The sequence below is a fragment of the Palaemon carinicauda genome, chromosome 19, assembly GCF_036898095.1.
Source record: "Palaemon carinicauda isolate YSFRI2023 chromosome 19, ASM3689809v2, whole genome shotgun sequence".
NCBI classification, from domain to species: Eukaryota; Metazoa; Arthropoda; class Malacostraca; order Decapoda; family Palaemonidae; genus Palaemon; species Palaemon carinicauda.
Window position 1 is genome coordinate 117295310 of NC_090743.1, and position 19195 is coordinate 117314504.

The window sequence follows — 19195 nt, forward strand, 5'->3', positions numbered from 1 at the left end:
ATACTCCCGAAGACTCTTAAGACTCCAAAAAGACTTCTTCGGTGAGGAATTAAAGAAAAATAGACTCTGTGTTCGTATCAGTTTAAACAGATAAAGACTATTGAAGTATATATTCAAGCTGAGGAAGAATAAGAGTAGATAAAGACTCCGAGAGGAGAAGAATTTTTAAAGAGAGAGACTTCGAGTTGGAAAGACTTTTTAAAGAGAAAGACTTCGAGTTGGAAAGACTTTTTAAAGAGGAGGACTTCTAGTGGAAAAGACTTTGTAAAGAGAAATACAATTTTAAAGAGAAAGATTTCGAGGGGGAAAAGACTTTTTATAAAGAAAGATTTCGAGTGGAAAACACTTTTTAAAGAAGAAGACTTCGAGTGCAAACACTTTATAAAGAGAAAGACTTCGAGTGGAAAAGACTTTTTAAAGAGAAATACATATTTAAAGAGGAAGACTTCGAGGGGGAAAAGACTTTTTAGAGAAAAACTTCGAGGGAAAGACTTTTTAAAGAGAAAGACTGGGGGGGGAAAGACTTTTTAAAGAGAAAGACTTCGAGGGGGATGACTTTTCAAAGAGAAAGACTCCTTGAATAAAAAGTCAAGGTAAGAATAAAGAAGACGAGAGAAATACTTAGAATCGAATTGAGCAGGAAAAGACTTAAAGTGAAAATAGGTGAAAAAAGAAACTAGTAATTAAGCTTTGATCCAAGCTGAAAATAAGAGAGAAATTACCAAGCTGAATATGAAAGAATTTTCTATTTGAAAATGCCATAATGGAAAGACATTTTATTCTTGTTGACAAATCTTGACAGGATAAAGTTAAACAAAAAATTATCGTCATTTAGATAAATGAATATATTACGGTGTTCTGAGGTACTCAATATCAATCAGTGATAACGATCATATCAATCAACAGCGATCAATTTCTGACGATCAAACGTCATCAAAATCATCACGATGAAACAGCAGCTGGAATCCTTACCCTCCATTCTGTCAACCCTTTCATCTTTCCCGTCAAACTTACGAAGGAAACCAAAGGACTTCGAAGGATTCCATGGGTTCAAAGACAGCGAAGATTACTACGGAGGCTTCCAAGGACCCGATGGCCAATTCCAGGACCTCCAGCAGCCGGCGGAGTATTACGATTTCCAGAGACATCTCCAGCATGGCTCCTCCCCGTCAAATTTCGTTCCAGTCAGCGGCTATGACCTAGAACACGTCGACGCAATCCCTGAGGAGGAGCTGACCGATCTGACGACCTCCTATTCTATATCCTCCTCCTCAGAGGGATACCTCAACGGGTCGGAGGCCTTCCTCAACGAGTCCCTGCTGACGAGGGTCATGCCGAAGGAGATGGTCTTCAACGAATCTCACATTATCACCATCACCATCTATTCGTGTTTGATGGTGCTATCCGCCTTGGGCAACATCTCTGTACTCAGGTCCATTGCATCGTAAGTTTCAAGATGATAATTATCATCATTGTATTATCATTATGTTCAACTGATCTTTCTCACCAACTGTTTAATTTCAAGAAGTAATAGATTCTTATATAATAGGATTCAGAGCCGTAGCTTAGAGTAAATACACCTTTTTATGATTTTAAGGATTATTGAGAATAACACTTTATTAATAAAATTTAATGTTCTTTGAAAGACAACGCATCTGTTATTAACAGAATTACCAGGAAATACAGCTGTACACACTAACACACGCTCACACACACACACATATATGTATATATATAATATTTGTATATATACGAGGATGTATGTATATATATAAATATATATATATACATATATAATTTATATATATATATATATATATATATATAAATATATATATATATATATATATACATATATATATATAATATATATAACAGACATTTTCTTAGACTATTGTGCGCCAGTTACTTAATTACAATTATAATTATCATGATCATTACTTTCGCAAACATATTTCACTAACACTACCACCTCACGAACAGAGCTCCGCAAATTCCCACTATCATTAACAAATATAAAACAAATCTAAAACTAATATTAGATAAAGGTTGATTAAGCCACAAACCCCATAATAATTTCATGGAGTAAAATAATGTACAGATGGACACAGGATTCCCTGGCACACGTAGTGAACCCTGTCATACCCTTACTTCGCGGCGAGTAACCAAACTGATAGTATAGGTGAAATGGCAGAAGTGGTGGGCGGGGCTTAGCACAGGCACTCGCCGCACAGTGAGGGAGTGGTTGGGTGTGCTTCCTCAGGTTTAATCATTGTTAAAATCTACATAGAAATTTTCATTATATGTACAGTATACAATCTCGCACATATTCAAACATACGTAAAAACACATATATACTTGCATATAGCACTACACACATACACAACACACACACACACACATATATATAGGCTGTATATATATATATATATATATATAGGCTGTATATATATATATATATATATGAGTGGGATACCTTAATGTAGTCAACGCGAAGATCAGCAAACCTGCACTAGTCAGGGACACCCATACTAGGTTGGGTTGCTGTGAGCAATGAAACGAAAAACTCTCACCATGACTGGCCAACCCCCAGGCATGAATTGACATGTCTGAGACCTTTATATATATATATATATATATATGTATGTATGTGTATATATATATAATATATATACAGTACATACATATATAATTTTTCTTACGGGTGGCACCAAAGAAAGCACACGAAAAACATTCCTTGTCACATTCATCCTTTATTCTTAAGCTCAAAAATATTAACCCCTTAAGTTCAATATAAATCAACAGATAGATAGATAGATATATAGCTAGATAAATAAAATGATTGACCTTGATCCTATCTCATCTCTTCAGACATCGCAGAAGGACCTCAGCATCCCGAGTCTCGCTCATGATCATGCACCTGACCATTGCTGACCTTCTAGTGACCTTTCTGCTCATGCCCTTGGAGGTAAGACTCTTTTCTCCTGTACCTTTGTTTGTTTGTAAGTGGAATAATGTTAGGTTCTGGGATAACATTTTGGTTGAAATGTCTAGATGAAGCTTTGACTATATAAAGCTTTGTTAAGGACTATAGAAAGCTTTGGTGTGGACTATATAAAGCCAAAATGCCTGTATATAGTTTATAACGTTAGATACAGATGTCAAATGGCTTTATTTGATCTATAGAGGGCATAATATATATATATATATATATATACATATATATACATATATATATATATGTATATATATATATTTATATATATATTTATATATATATATATATATATATATATGTATATATAAGAGATTAGTTCACTGGGCTACACAAGCCACTAGAAAAGTTGGAAAACCCAGGCCTACATGGCTGAGAGCTATGAAGCGTGAAGTGGGAGATGATGAGTGGAGAAGTATTGAATTAAAAGCTTAAGATAGAGACGACTGGCGAAATCTAACCGATGCCCTTTGCGTCACTAGGCGAAAGAGGAGATGATAAATGATGATGATGATATCCCATATGTGTCTATGTGGAGGGTTTAAAAGACCAATATAAAACGCATGAGTCTATATAAAGCTCATAAGGTCATGAGTTCTTCATGACGCCACTTGGAAGAGAGAAGATTATAAGACAAAAAAACAGAAGTTATGAGAGAATACCAGAGCTTTTAAATCCGAAAAAGGAAGAATATTAATGGAAAAGGACAAAATCGATTCTCAAAAACGACGTTATGAAAAACGGAAAATTGAAGATAGAAGGAAATTCTATATCTCGTATTAACTTATTGTATGTTGAGACGTCAAGACAGAGAAGATTAACTTCTTATAAGTCTTGAGGTCTCCGCCTACAGTTAATTCTATAGAAACAATATCTCAGAAGATATTATATCTGTGGTTGTTGTTAAAAGGCCTGGAGGGGAGGGGGGCATCATATTTCCATTTCCGCGACGTGGAAAAAAACTATATAGAAACAAAAACTTGAAAACTCGTGTGGCGTCGGGAACACGTGACTCTCTCTCTCTCTCTCTCTCTCTCTCTCTCTCTCTCTCTCTCTCTCTCTCTCTAATTATCTTACCCTATTTTGAATTAAAAAGGTAATGAATGTTTAATAATATATCATTTCAGGTAATAGAGAGAGAGAGAGAGAGAGAGAGAGAGAGAGAGAGACTCTCTCCACATATTTTATTTTATTTTGAATTAGAATTAGAATGATATGAATGTTTAATAATATGTCATTTCAGGTAAAGAGAGAGAGAGAGAGAGAGAGAGAGAGAGAGAGACTCTTTCCACATATTTTATCATATTTTAAATTAGAATTAGAAAGGTAATGAATGGTTAATAAGATAATTATAATTTCAGGTGAGAGAGAGAGAGAGAGAGAGAGAGAGAGAGAGAGGGAGAGAGAGAGAGAGAGAGAGAAAAACTCTTCACATATTTTGAATTAGAATTAGAAAGGTAATGAATGGTTAATATGATAATCATAATTTCAGGTGAGAGAGAGAGAGAGAGAGAGAGAGAGAGAGAGAGAGAACCTCTTCACATATTTTGAATTAGAATTAGAAAGGTAGTGAATGGTTAATAAGATAATCATAATTTCAGGTGTGAGAGAGAGAGAGAGAGAGAGAGAGAGAGAGAGAGACTCTCCACCTATTTTATCATATTTTGAATAGAATTAGAAAGGTAATGGATCGTTAATAAGATATTTATAATTTCAAGAGAGAGAGAGAGAGAGAGAGAGAGAGAGAGAGAGACGATCATGAAAAATATTGTAAGTCTCTGGGAAGATATATTCTTGTCCTTGGCTATTATATTTTTACCCGTATTATACTTTCTTTCGCCAGAAATGTTCGAGGAAACAGGTAAGAATAATCCTTATTACGAAGGAATTAGATATGGAGAAAATGGACAGAGAAGAGTCGACATTATCTTCTCAGTTTTCATGAATTCACGTGACATAGCAAAAACTTAATGGAAACAAAAACTTCAAAACTCGTGTGGCGTCGGGAGCACGTGACTCTCTCTCTCTCTCTCTCTCTCTCTCTCTCTCTCTCTCTCACATACAAGCATACATACACACATGTACATGTATATATAAATGTATATATATATATATATATATATAATTCATTTACAGTATATATATAAATACATACATATATATATATATATATATATGTATATATATATATACATATTTATATATATTTATATATATATATATATATATATGCTTGATGTGCTTGTGTGTGCTTCTGCGAGTATACTTCTGTGTGTGTGTAAGAGAGAGAGAGAGAGAGAGAGAGAGAGAGAATACTTAAACATTAATACCAATTCTTTTCCCGTCTGTTTTTCATCTAATTCCTTATCAATAAGAAATACTACCTATTTCGACGTATAATCCCAACAAATAATAATAAAAACCTCTAAATTCTCTTTACTCTCTCCTTTTCCCCTAGATCGGCTGGGCGTGGACTGTGTCCTGGGAGGCCGGAGACCTGGCCTGCAGAATCATGGCGTTCTTCCGCACCTTCGGGGTGTTCCTGAGCGGCTTCCTCCTGGTCGTCATCAGCATCGACAGGTACCACGCCGTCCTCAGGCCCCTGACAGTCACAGAGGCCAAGAGGAGGGTCAGGGTCATGCTCTGGATGGCTTGGGCAGCATCGGTGGCCTTCTCTACCCCGCAGGTGAGAATTGGCACACACACACAGAGAGAGAGAGAGAGAGAGAGAGAGAGAGAGAGAGAGAGAGAGAGGAGTTTGGTTTCTATTGTGACTTGCGTTATTGTGTCGTGTTCTGTTTGTGTTTTTTTTATTGCGGTTTTATATATATATATTTATATATATATATATATATATGTGTGTGTGTGTGTGTGTGGCTTTGTGTGTGCATGTATAGCCTATATATACAGTATACTTATGTTTACACATATGCATAAAATGCATATGTATAAGTATACATACAAATATTTGTGTGTATGTATACATCAAATATGATTTACACACATCAGCATCCTCATCTACAATGTGGCCAGTAATCTCATCCCTAAGGATAAGCAGAAGAAACTAGTTTTTTTTTTTCATTTTTTAAATTGAATATAGAATCCTTTCGTTTATGATAGATAATCCGACTAGAGTATTCATGGGGCTCACAATCTCATCCCTTAAAAAATAAATAAAAAAAAACAAGCGAATGACATACCACGCAAGATTCCAGCACCGGGTGTAAAGATATTTTGAACTTGGCCGTGGCATTTCACGCTGTGATCCCCTGTGTGTCAGGGACTAGGGTACAATTAAGGCCCTGTAATACCTCTGGTGTGTGTGTGTGTGTGTGTGTGTGAGAGAGAGAGAGAGAGAGAGAGAGAGAGAGAGAGATTATGATGGATTTATGGATATACCTTTCCCACATTTTAAGTGAATTTTACGGTGTCACTTTATATCCAAATTTTTAGGGAGAGGGAATAGGGAGGGGTTATTAAGGGAGGAAGGGACTTTCACTTTCAATTCCCTTTTGACATTATGATATTTCTATTTTCATATAAATGTCCTCAGTTTTTTTTTTTTTTTTTTTTGCACTGTTGATTATCTTTCATCCCATGTTTATCCATTTTCTCTCTCCTAAATCATAAAATATTTCATCTATCTATTTATCACTTTCCCTTATAGACAACGGCATAAGCTTCCTTCCCCTTTATGCAGTACCTCTTTTCTATCACCTTTTCTTTCTCTCTCGTTATCTCTCTATCCCTATCGTTCTCTTTCTCTTTCATTCTCCTGGGATGCCAGGTGGCAGGTTCCAAATCTCTCATCCTTCGCCTTTGCAAAAGACAACTAACTATGAATAAGTGTTTATTATTATTATTATTATTATTATTATTATTATTATTACCTTCGAGTTCATGAATTCAATTATATACAAGTAACAGCGATACGTTTTCGAAGTGCGGTCCTCCCTTCTTCAGGCTTGAATGATCCAAGTATTGATTGGACCATTCCAGCCTGAAGATGGGAGGACGACACCTATCGAAGCGCGTCGCTGTTACTTGTATATTATTATTATTATCATCATTATTATTATAATCATTATTATTATTATTATTATCATCATTATTATTATAATCATTATTATTATTATTATTATTATTATTATTATTATTATATTATTCAATTAGTAGGGAGAACGTATATTGATAAGGTGAAAAATAATTATGGGGTCACACTAAAATAATTCATGAATAAAGTTTAATGTTCAAACTTGAACTTTGAAAAAAATAAAAAACTTTTTATCCTATTTCAGAGATAATTATTCCCATTATTCATCATTTGACTTTCCTCAATCCTTACAAAAATGGAAATAGTTATATTAATGAAGCAGGATATTTTGCAGTTACGCTAAATGGTAACCTCATGGTTTTGCACTTAATAGAAATAATAATAGTAATAACGCTATCTCTCCTCTGCCTTTTACAGATGTTCATCTTCCACGTGGAGACACATCCAGAATTCCCCTGGTTTGAGCAGTGTGTCACTTTCAACAGCTTCCCCTCCCCCACCTACGAGCTTGTCTACATCGTTGCTGGTTTTGTGGCTATGTACGCCCTCCCTCTCACCACTATCGTCATTTGCTATGGCTCCATCGTCATCGTCCTCTACAGGAAAGATGGTGAGAGTAGAGAGAGAGAGAGAGAGAGAGAGAGAGAGAGAGAGAAGAGATGAAAAAAATTGCCTGGAATGAACAGTACACAGAGTTATAGTGAATGCTTTTGACAAACGGCCATTGTCCTCTACAGAGAGAGAGAGAGAGAGAGAGAGAGAGAGAGAGGAATCTTGTCTGGAATGTACAGTACACAGTTATAGTGAAAGCTTTAGACAAAAGAGAGAGAGAGAGAGAGAGAGAGAGAGAGAGATGTGAATCTTGTCTAGAATGTACAGTACACAGAGTTATAGTGAAAGCTTTAGAAAAGAGAGAGAGAGAGAGAGAGAGAGAGATGAATCTTGTCTAGAATGTACAGTACACAGAGTTATAGTGAAAGCTTTAGACAAGAGAGAGAGAGAGAGAGAGAGAGAGAGAGAGGAGATGAATCTTGTCTAGAATGTACAGTACACAGAATTACTGTGAATTCTTTAGACAAGAGAGAGAGAGAGAGAGAGAGAGAGAGAGAGAGAGATGAATCTTGCCTGGAATGTACACAAAATTCTAGTGAATGTTTGAGAGGCAAACGTGCAAATATTCTCGTGCTTTGAGAAGCAGACAGAGTTCGGGTTGTGCTATGCAAAATATTTGCGCCAGAGACAGACAGATAGACAAACAAGCGCTCAAGCTGACAGAACTTTTAAACATTGGAGACGAAAACTTCGAAATCACGAAATGAAAATAAAAATGAAAAAACTTTCATTTCAGCGATAGGAAATGTTTGTCTTTCATCTGAAGAATCTTTTGCAAAACACCTACACGGTTCTTCTTTCTTCTTCTTTTTTTTTTTTTTTTTTAATCATCGTAAACGTGAATGCAGAATTTTTCCCAGCTTGGAAAACAAGGAAAACATGGAATACTTTTGTAAGGAAAAATACACGCGAGAGGAAAGGTTTTTTTTTTTATATTTATCAGTATAGGAAGCGTCTATGTGTGTATATACGGTATATATATATATGTGTGTGTGTGTGTGTATACAGTATATATATATATATATATATGTGTGTGTGTGTATATACAGTATATATATATATATATATGCGCGTGTGTGTGTAAGAAGCGTACATAATACACGAAAGCGCTTGGTACCTGGTCTTACAAACACACACACATATAGCATATATAATATATATATATATACATATATATATATGTGTGTGTGTGTGTATCTATACATACACATATAATCATGATGCACGAATAGCGGTGGGTTATATAACGTAACCTACTAACTTAACCTAACCTTCCACAATTGATAAAAATATCAGGGATGAAAATAATTTGAAAACACACGACGTCCACCTTCCCCTGAACCTCAGGTCTCACATTAACCCCCCCCCCCCCCCCCCCCCACTAGTCAGGGTTTAAAGTTGAGCATGTGGCCATTACCTTAGATACTGCTATTTTTTTTTAGCTTACATTACCTTAAAAATTTTCCATTTTCCTTAAATTTGAAGCTAGAAATACCCGAATACATTGCAAATTACCTTGAAACCATGCAAATTACCTTAAACTAAGGCAATTACCTTAAAAGTTTAAACCCAGACCCGAGTCTTCCTAAACGACAGAGTTAAACGAAACATTATTCACTGAGGTCTTCCTGTTCCGTGGCGGGTAGAGATCACAGGGAAGCCGACAACAAACGACGTTTGACCTTTCCTTGTTTATTAAACTCTTGACCAACACACTAGAATTCTCCTGTGAATAATTGCAAAACTGTAACAGAAAAACCTATTGTATTTTTATATTTTTCCAAATTATTTTTAGTGATTAGTTTTTACCATTTTTTTTTATTTTTTAAATCGTTTGATATTTATTCTATTTTCAATTTCATTCAAAGGATCACATGTACATTGAAATGGATAAGAGATGTTTTTCAAACAATAAATGAATATCGAAAAATAATTGAATTTAGAGAGAGAGAGAGAGAGAGAGAGAGAGAGAGAGAGAAAGAGAGAGAGAGAGAGAGAGAGAGAGAGAGAGAGAGAATGTCTTGAAATATGATTATCACAATGACCTTCTCGTACAATCATCCACTAACCACAGTAAAGTCATTCCCATTAACATATCATTGTGTGAGATTTCAATCTAATTCTAAAATTCTGACCTCCCATGACCTCTCCTACATCTGACCTTGTGTGACCTCTCCAAAATCTGACCTCGAATGACTTATCCAAAAACTGACTCTGAGTGACCTCTCCAAAATCTGACCTAGCATACCTCTCCAAAAATCTGACCTCACATGACCTCCCCAAAAATCTGACCTTGCATGACCTCTCCAAAATCTGACCTTACACAACTTCTCCAAAATATGACCTCAGATGACCTCTCCAAAATCTGATGTCATGTGGCCTCTCCAAAATCTGACCTTACACAACTTCTCCAAAATCTGACCTCAGATGACTTCTCGAAAATCTGACCTTACATGACCTCTCCAAAATCTGACCTCATGTGACCTCTCCAAAATCGGAGGTTACATGATTTATCGAAATATGACATCTTTTGACATCTTGACTTTTCTATTGCAGTGATATCCCGCGACCCAGAGGACGAGCGCAGAGCCCCGTCCTTGGGGAGGGCCAAGACGAGAACTCTTCACATGACCTTAATCATCGTGATGGTCTTCTTCCTGTGCTGGACACCCTACAATATCATGAGTCTATGGTGAGTTCCCAGAAGCATTTGTCGAGTCTCAATGAGTCTATGATTTGTTTTCAGTAGTCTGTTTTTAAGTCTCAAAGAGAGCTTATAGTACGTCCTCAGAAGCCTGTGTTGAGTCTCGAAGTCTGTGGTGAGTGCTCAGGAGCCTGTGTTGAGTCTCAAAGAGTCTGTGGTGAGTCTCAATGAGTCTGTGGTGAGTTTTCACTATTCTGTGTTTAAGTCTCAAAAAGTCTGCGGTGAATCTTCAGGAGCCTTTGTTGAATATCAGAGAGTCAGTGGTGAGTGTTCAGGTTCATAAGTTTGGTCGCAAGCTGCAGTAAGTCTTTGGCGAATGTCTAAATTATGCATTGAGTCTCAAAGAGATTGTGGTCAGTTGCCAAGAGTCAGCGGGGACTCTCAAAGAGTCAATGGTGAGTATGTGCAGTCTCAAAGTTTCTGTGGTGACTACATATTGAGTTTCAAAGTGTCTATGGCGAGTCTTTTTTATGTCTTAAAGAGTCTGGTAGATCTTCCAGAAATAGTATTGTTTCTCAGAGTCTACAGATGGAGGTTTTTCAACTTATGAGTCTGATATAAAAACAAATTTTTTCAGTGGCTTATGAAGTGGGCTGGAACAAGAATTTATGTAGAGCGTTTCTGAGGCTAAGGGAAATTTCTAAGGTCACTTTATTCAGGATTGAGACTACATTAGTCTTAATTAATGACACATTACAGAGGTTTTATTAGACTGATATGCAGGAGTCTATGATGAGTACTATCAAGGAATCTTGGTAGTATCTGGCGTGATTTTAAACGTTTGAATCAAAAGTGAATATCTAGGTCACTTGAAAATCTATGTAAGATACCTAAATGTGTCTTCATGGGACTTCGGTTGAGGTCTAAGTAGTATATAACAAGGGATTAATCTGGCTATTAGTCTTCACCCAATAATTTTAGACACCTTTATTCTTCTGCATATCTCATAGTAATAGCATTTTCATATATTTCATTCCTTTTCTTCCATCTAGGTACTTCATAGATAGGAAGAGCGCCCAGAGAGTTGACCCTCGCGTCCAGGCTGCGCTGTTCATCTTTGCCGTGGCCAACTCGACGGTGAACCCTCTCGTCTATGGCTACTTTAACGTCCGCAGGGGGTCCAAGAGCCAGAGCATGAAACAGAACTGGAGAATGAAGAGGATTGTTTACAAACCCCCGTAAGTCAAATTCTTGTTGTTGTTGTTGTTGTTGTTGTTCTTCTTCTTCTTCTTCTTCTTCTTCTTTGTTGTGTATCTTGGAAAGGTCATTCTATTTCATTGATTTATGCTAGGTCTCCATTGATAAAAACCTATTTACTACACTACAAATGCGGCTTCTTTTCAATAAACTGACGTTAGAATACCAAGAGCTCATAGGAAAAACATAGTGACATTAGAAAGGGATAAGGTAAATAGATAATTAACTGAAGGTTGGAAATAATGAAGAATATATGAATCTTGAGAGCATTATCACAATGATGTCTGGTGTAAAAATGGCCATAAAGTGTAAATACAAAGAAACAGTCTGTCGAGATCTAATAGATCATTGGGTTTTAAAGAACACATGAAATTGCAACCACCTCCAGCAATATAGAAACAGAATAGAAAGATAATTATCTTCATGAAAAGTTGCTAACATTTTCTTGATGCTGTTACGAACAGACAGACACACATGCATACCAGGAACATTTTCGCATTTGTTTATGCTGCCTAGATCTATAAATCTTATATAAAATTCTATCAATCCCTTTGACCTGGTTTACAACAGCTCCGTATAGGAAATTCAATCGGCCTTATCCAAACCCCCACCCCCCCTCTTCCTATACACGCGTCTCCTACCTCTACCCACCTCCCCAGCCCCTCCCCTATATCTGTGCGTATTTTTTATCAACTACAAGAAAAATAACAACGGAACAATGTTTCCAATTAATAAACTATATCCAGAGGGCATTTGAAACTATGTAAGTTACTTTGATCTTTTGTGAACGAGGTCAGGAGAAGACGAGTGTAGAAAGATGAAAAATAAGGTAAAGGAGAGAGAGAGAGAGAGAGAGAGAGAGAGAGAGAGAGAGAGAGAGAGAGAGAGAGAGAGAGAGAGAGAGAGAGAGAGAAGCGTGTCATGTATCTAAAAAAATACAAGATATTATACATATACATCATAATCCATAACAACTAGTTTTATTTCTGATACATAAGTTGAACATAGTCATTTATCTTCGATTTTAAACACTTAACAAAACCCTTTGTCTCTCTCCCCTTCCCCACAGTTTTCGTCAGCACATGCGCGGATGTCTCTGCAACCACGTCAGGAGCTCTTCCAGTGATCTCCCCTGCCACAACATGTACCCTCCCGAAAGGCACATCCTCCGGGGGCCTCGCTATCCCCTGCACGCGGATAACCACTACCCAGATATATAAAGGAGACGTTCCATTCCTTTTACACGCATTTACCCTGGTGCCAAAGTAGAACGAAGAAGTCTAGGAACTTTGCAAAAAATTTTGACACTACAGAAGGACCCTTAGGGAATTGCTGACACTACAGAAGGACCCTTAGGGAATTGTTGACACTACAGAAGGACCCTTAGGGAATTGTTGACACTACATAAGGACTCTTCGGGGATCGTTGGCACTACAGAAGGACTCTTCGGTATTGTTGACAATATAGAAGGACCCTTCGGGAACTTTTGACACTACAGAAGGACCCTTAGGGAATTGTTGGCACTACAGAAGGACTCTTTGGGGATTGTTGACAATACAGAAGGACCCTAAGGGAATTGTTAACTATACAGAAGGACCCTTCAGAAATTGTTGGCACTACAGAAGGACCCTTCAGAAATTGTTGGCACTACAGAAGGACCCTTAGGGATAGAGGTCATTCCAAACATAAGCATAGGTAATCTTCTGGCCTAAAGATGTGTCATTCCAGGCATAACGATGGGAACTCGCACCCATAAGTTATCCAGACAGAAGAAGACTTTAAAACGAAAAAGAGGAATGAAGGGAACTTGGCCACAACATAATTTCCAAAAAGAAGCTGGACTTTAAAAAGGAGAAATAATGGGAACTCACCGGCAATATGAGTTTCAGATAGAAGCTGGATTTAGAGAGGATGAATGATGAGAACACTCCACCAATAAGTTTTCCAGAGAGAAGATGAATTTCGAAAAAAGGAATGATGGGGACTCGCCACCTATAAGTTTTCCAGATAGAAGATGAATTTAAAAATGAGAAATGATGGGTACTTCCACCAATAAGTTTTCCGGGTAGAAGATAAATCTAAAAAAGAGGAATGATGGGGACTCGCCACCGATAAGTTTTCCAGAGAGAGGATGAATTTAGAAAAGAGGAATGATGGAAACTCCCCACCTATAAGTTTTCCAGATAGAAGATGAATTTAGGGAAGATGAATGATGAGAACACCACCAATAAGTTTTCCAGAGAGAAAATGAATTTAGAAAAGAGGAATGATGGGAACTCCCCCCCCCCATAAGTTTTCCAGATCGAAGAGTAATCTAGGAAAGATGAATGGTGGGAACTCCCTACCAATAAGTTTTCCAGATAGAAGATTAATCTGGAAAGGAGGAATGATGGGGACTCCCCACCTATAAGTTTTCCAGATAGAAGATGAATTTAGAAAAGAGTAATGATGGGGACTCCCCATCAATAAGTTTTCCGCATAGAAAATTAATTTGGAAAAGAGGAATGATGGGGACTCCCCACCAATAAGTTTTCCAGATAGAAGATGAATTTAGAAAAGAGTAATGATGGGGACTCCCCACCTATAAGTTTTCCAGATAGAAAATGAATTTGGAAAAGAGGAATGATGGGGACTCCCCACCTATAAGTTTTCCTGATAGAAGATGAATTTGGAAAAAAAATGATGGGGACTTCCACTAATAAGTTTTCCGGATAGAAGATAAATCTATAAAATAGGAATGATGGGGACTCGCCACTTATAAGTTTTCCAGATAGAAGATGAATTTAAAAATGAAGAATGATGGGGACTCCCCACCGATAAGTTTTCCAGAAAGAGGAGGAATTTAGAAAAGAGGAATGATGGAAACTCCCCACCTATAAGTTTTCCAGATAGAAGATGAATTTAGGAAAGAGGAATGATGGGAACTCCCCACCAATAGGTTTTCCAGAAAGAGGATGAATTTAGAAAAGAGGAATGATGGAAATTCCCCACCAATAAGTTTTAAAGATAGAAGAGAAATTTAGAAAAGAGGAATGATGGGAACTCCCCACCAATAGGTTTTCCAGATAAAAAATGAATTTATAAAAGAGGAATGATGGGAACTACCCACCTATAAGTTCTCCAGAGAGAAGATGAATTAAGGAAAGAGGAATGACGGGAACTCCCCACCAATAAGTATTTCAGATAGAAGAGAAATTTAGAAAAAAAGGAATGGTGGGAACTCCCCACCAATAGGTTTTCCAGATAGAAGATGAATTTAGAAAAGAGGAATGATGGGAACTCCTCGCCTATAAATTTTCCAGATATAAGATGAATTTAGGAAAGAGGAATAAGGGGAACTCCCCATCAATAAGTTTTCCAGATAGAAGATGAATTTAGAAAAGAGAAATGATGGGGCCACCCCACTAGTAACTTTTCCAAATAGAAGCTTGCTTTAGAAAAGAGGAATGATGGGAACTCCCCACCTATAAGTTTTCCATATAGAAGATGGATTTAGAAAAGAGGAATGATGGGAATTCCCCATCAATAAGTTTCCCAGATAGAAAATGGATTTAGAAAAAAGGAATGATAGGAACTCCCTACCTATAAGTTTTCCAAATAGAAGATGAATTTTAAAAAAGAGGAATGATGGGGACTCCCCACCAATAAGTTTTTCAGATAGGAGGTGAACCTATAATAGAGGAATGATGGGAACTCCACACCAATAAGTTTTCCAGATAGAAGATGAATTTAGAAAAGAAGAATGATGGGAATTAGTAACCCTGTATTTCATATTGAGTTGCACAGAAGAAAACTCTGGATAGGACAATTGTCAAGAGAGTAATATCTGACAAAAGACTTTTTGTCTATTCGATATTTTTAGATTTCCTAGTCCAACAGTTCTTGGTTCATCTTAAAATAATCAAATGAGCAAATAACTTTTGAGGGATTTCAAAACGTACCTGAAATGACATACTATTTTACGTGTTGTCTTATAGCTTCTATAAAATGCTCTTAAGAATAAAATATAATAATGATGATAATATTAGCAATAACATTAATAATATAATAGTTATTACCATTCTTGATATTACTGTTACCCTTACTATTATCATCATCATTAAGCTAACTGGAACCCTTCAACCAACTAGTTAAGAAGTATCACTACCAGGTACCTGGTATTAATTACTAGGTTTTATTACCTAACCCTAAGGTGCATTTTTATTAATTACCTCTTGAGAAGCATCCTGTACACTGGTATTGTTCACAAGGATCAAGTATTCCTGATACCAGGTTCCTGGTATAACAAGTACCAGTCATCAGGTATGGTTAATACGAGGTGCCACTCTTGCTCAACGTGTGCTGTATACTAAACTATTTTTTTTTTTAATGAGGGGGCATTTACATCGAATCCCAGGGGAGCTATTTTAGCTAGGAACATTTTCCTACTATCTGATTGGTTATAATTATCTTGTCCAACCAATCAGATAGTAGGAAACATTTCTGAACTAAAAGGGCACCCATGTGAGTCGGTGCAAATGAGCCTCATTAAAAAAAAAAGAAAATTGAGTATAGGTCTAAATTGCCAAATTATTATCTGGTACAACGCACTAAGGAATAATTCTGGTGTTATTTTGGTACCTGTGAGCAGGTATTCATATATATATATATATATATATATATATATATATATATATGTGTGTGTGTGTGTGTGTGTGTGTGTGTGTGTATATTCTGGTGTTACTTTGGTACCTGTGAGCAGGTATTCATATATATATATATATATATATATATATATATATATATATATATATATATATACATATATATATCCATTCATATACAGGTATTTTGTATACAATGATAAGATGTAAAATAGGATATTTAATATATATTAAATAGAGATATGTTAAAAGAAATTTATGAACCATTAAATGACAATAAAGAAAACGCTCATTCCTAGAATTATTTTCTTATGTATGTGAAAAATTCCACGCAAGGTTATCATGTTTTACAAATAAGTTTCAATAATAATGAATGTTGTCAGGTCAAAGCTGTAAAAAAAAATAAAGTAACAAAAACGCAAACACACACACACACATACACGCACACACACACACACACACACACATATATATATATATATATATATATATATATATATATATATATATATATTAACAGGAAAACCGCAAACCGCAAATGCACATTTCTACACATACACATGCAACCTACTATTATAATTGTTTGTGTCTTCATATGTACATATTCACTGTAATAAATTCATCTTTTATACTTTCTTGATTGTCATTCACCTTGAGTATTTTAAAAAAATTACCCGTGGCCGAGTCGATAGCGTCTTGCACTCGTAGCGTGCCAGCTCGAGAATGAAATGGATAGCGTTGAATGCCTATTGACATTGTTGAAGAATGAACAAAAAGAGAGAAAAATCCATACCATTTTTAAAGGATTAAAGATAATATAATGAAAATAATTAAATGACAAGCTATTTAGTAAATGACTCCTTCGAGCATAAGGCTCATGATGTGAGAGCAAGTTCTTTACTTAAAGATGTTCATATAGAGAATATCTTTTGGATGGTTTCAAAACACTCCCCTTTTTGTGTTATAAAAATTCTGACAGATGTGCATATTCACGTCTACTTTCTTCTCCCTTTTCACCCTAGTAGCGACTCACAACGGTCTGAAAAGGGGACAGCTTGGTCCGCAGACTTAGAGTAAAATTTTGAAATCTGGTAGGATTTGTTTATAAATAAATTTGACAATAGCATTTAATTCTTATTTTCTGATTAAAGAACAATTTAGTTTTCAAAGAATTTTCTTTTGTCTATCTTTCAAAAAAATATATTACAACGAATAAAAGATAGAGCAGGAAAATAAAATCGGGTTGTGGTGGCCTATTTGGTAACTTTCTTGACTGGTGATCGCCAGACTGGGGTTCGAGTACAGCTCAAACTCGCTAGTTTCAATAGTCGCTGCAACCTCACCATCCTTGTGAGCTAAGGATCGGGGGGGGGGAGACTATAGGTCTATCTGCTGAGTTATCAGCAGCCATTGCCTGGCTCTCCCTGGTCCCTACTTGGATGGAGAGGGTCTCTCTCTCTCTCTCTCTCTCTCTCTCTCTCTCTCTCTCTCTCTCTCTCTCTCTCTGATCATATGAATATATGGTCAGTCTCTAGGACATTGTCCTGCTTGCTAGAGCAATGTAACTGTCCCTTGCTTCAGCCATTCATGAGCGACCTTTAAACCTTAAAACCTTTAAACAAGAAAGCTTATGCGGACTATGAAATACAAGAAAAGAAAACGTAAACAGAAACAAAAAAATATTCGCATAAGTACGAGTGGTTTTTTAAAATAACGAAAGGGAAACGACTCACATAAAGAAAAAAAAAGAGAATAAAAAAAGTGTTTTTTTCTAATCATTCAAATGGTTTGGAGCAAAGAAAAAAAAACGAAGACAACAAAAGAGAGATTCTTTCCCCTGATGATTGGTTTTTACCTGAGGCAGCGCCACTAGAAAAAGTTACGATAAGGTCACACAACGAAAGTGTGTAAAAAGAAAATATCGCCAAATGATTTACTAACGAAGTACGTTCAGTTTAGAATTGTGAATGTGGGGATTTTTGTTTGCCTCGTTGAATTTGCACGATGATTTTACCTTCTTAAATTTGCACGATAATTTTACCTTCTTAAATTTGCACGATGATTTTACCTTGTTAAATGTACACGATGATTTTACCTTGTTAAATTTGCACTATTTTACCATGTTAAATTTGCACAATTATTTTATCTTGTTAAATGTCCACGATAATTTTACCTTGTTAATTTTTGCACGATGGTTTTACCCTGTTAGATTTGCACGATGATTTTACCTTGTTAAATTTGCATAATTATTTTACCTTGTTAAATCTGCGCGATGCTTTTACCTTGTTAAATTTGCATAATTATTTTACCTTGTTAATTTTGCACGAGGATATTTAACCTTGTTAAATTTTCATGATGGTTTTACCTTGTTAAATTTGCATAATGATTTTACTTTGTTCTATTTGCACGATGGTTTTACCCTGTTAGATTTGCACGATGATTTTACCTTGTTGAATTTGAACGATGGTTTTACCTTGTAAAATATGCATAATGATTTTACCTTGTTCTATTTGCACGATAGTTTAACTTCGTTAAATTTGCACGATGATTTTACCTTGTTCTATTTGCACGATTATTTTACATTGTTAAATTTGCATGATGATTTTACCTTGTTAAATTTTCACGATGGTTTTACCTTGTTAAATATGCATAATGATTTTACCTCGTTCTATTTGCACGATGGTTTAACTTCGTTAAATTTGCACGATAATTTTACCTTGTTAAATTTGCACGATTATTTTACATTGTTAAATTTGCACGATGATTTTACCTTGTTAAATTTTCACGATGGTTTTACCTTGTTAAATTGGCACAATGATTTTACCATGTTAAATTTTCACGATGGTTTTAGCTTGTTAAATATGCATAATAATTTTACCTCGTTCTATTTGCACGATGGTTTAACTTCGGTAAATTTGCACGATAATTTTACCTTGTTGAATTTGCACGATGGTTTTACCTTGTTAAATATGCATAATGATTTTACCTTG

General features: G+C 35.9%; 1 protein-coding gene across 1 annotated transcript; it reads left to right on the forward strand.

The window, feature by feature from the left end:
* Positions 1-653: 653 nt before the first annotated feature.
* LOC137658360 (gonadotropin-releasing hormone receptor-like) lies at positions 654-13528 on the forward strand. Its single transcript, XM_068393033.1, has 7 exons — positions 654-1444; positions 2872-2968; positions 5454-5681; positions 7467-7659; positions 10218-10353; positions 11358-11543; positions 12632-13528. The coding sequence occupies exons 1-7, from the start codon at positions 948-950 to the stop codon at positions 12780-12782; spliced, it is 1488 nt and encodes a 495-aa protein (XP_068249134.1). The 5' UTR covers positions 654-947; the 3' UTR covers positions 12783-13528.
* The last annotated feature ends 5667 nt before the right edge of the window (positions 13529-19195 follow it).

Excerpts from the sequence above, each read along its gene's own strand:
- LOC137658360 (XM_068393033.1), top strand. The coding sequence starts at position 948 with ATGAAACAGCAGCTGGAATCCTTACCCTCCATTCTGTCAACCCTTTCA. Across the intron at positions 1,445-2,871 it reads GTACTCAGGTCCATTGCATC|ACATCGCAGAAGGACCTCAG; the intron begins GTAAGTTTCAAG and ends TCATCTCTTCAG. Across the intron at positions 7,660-10,217 it reads CGTCCTCTACAGGAAAGATG|TGATATCCCGCGACCCAGAG; the intron begins GTGAGAGTAGAG and ends TTTCTATTGCAG.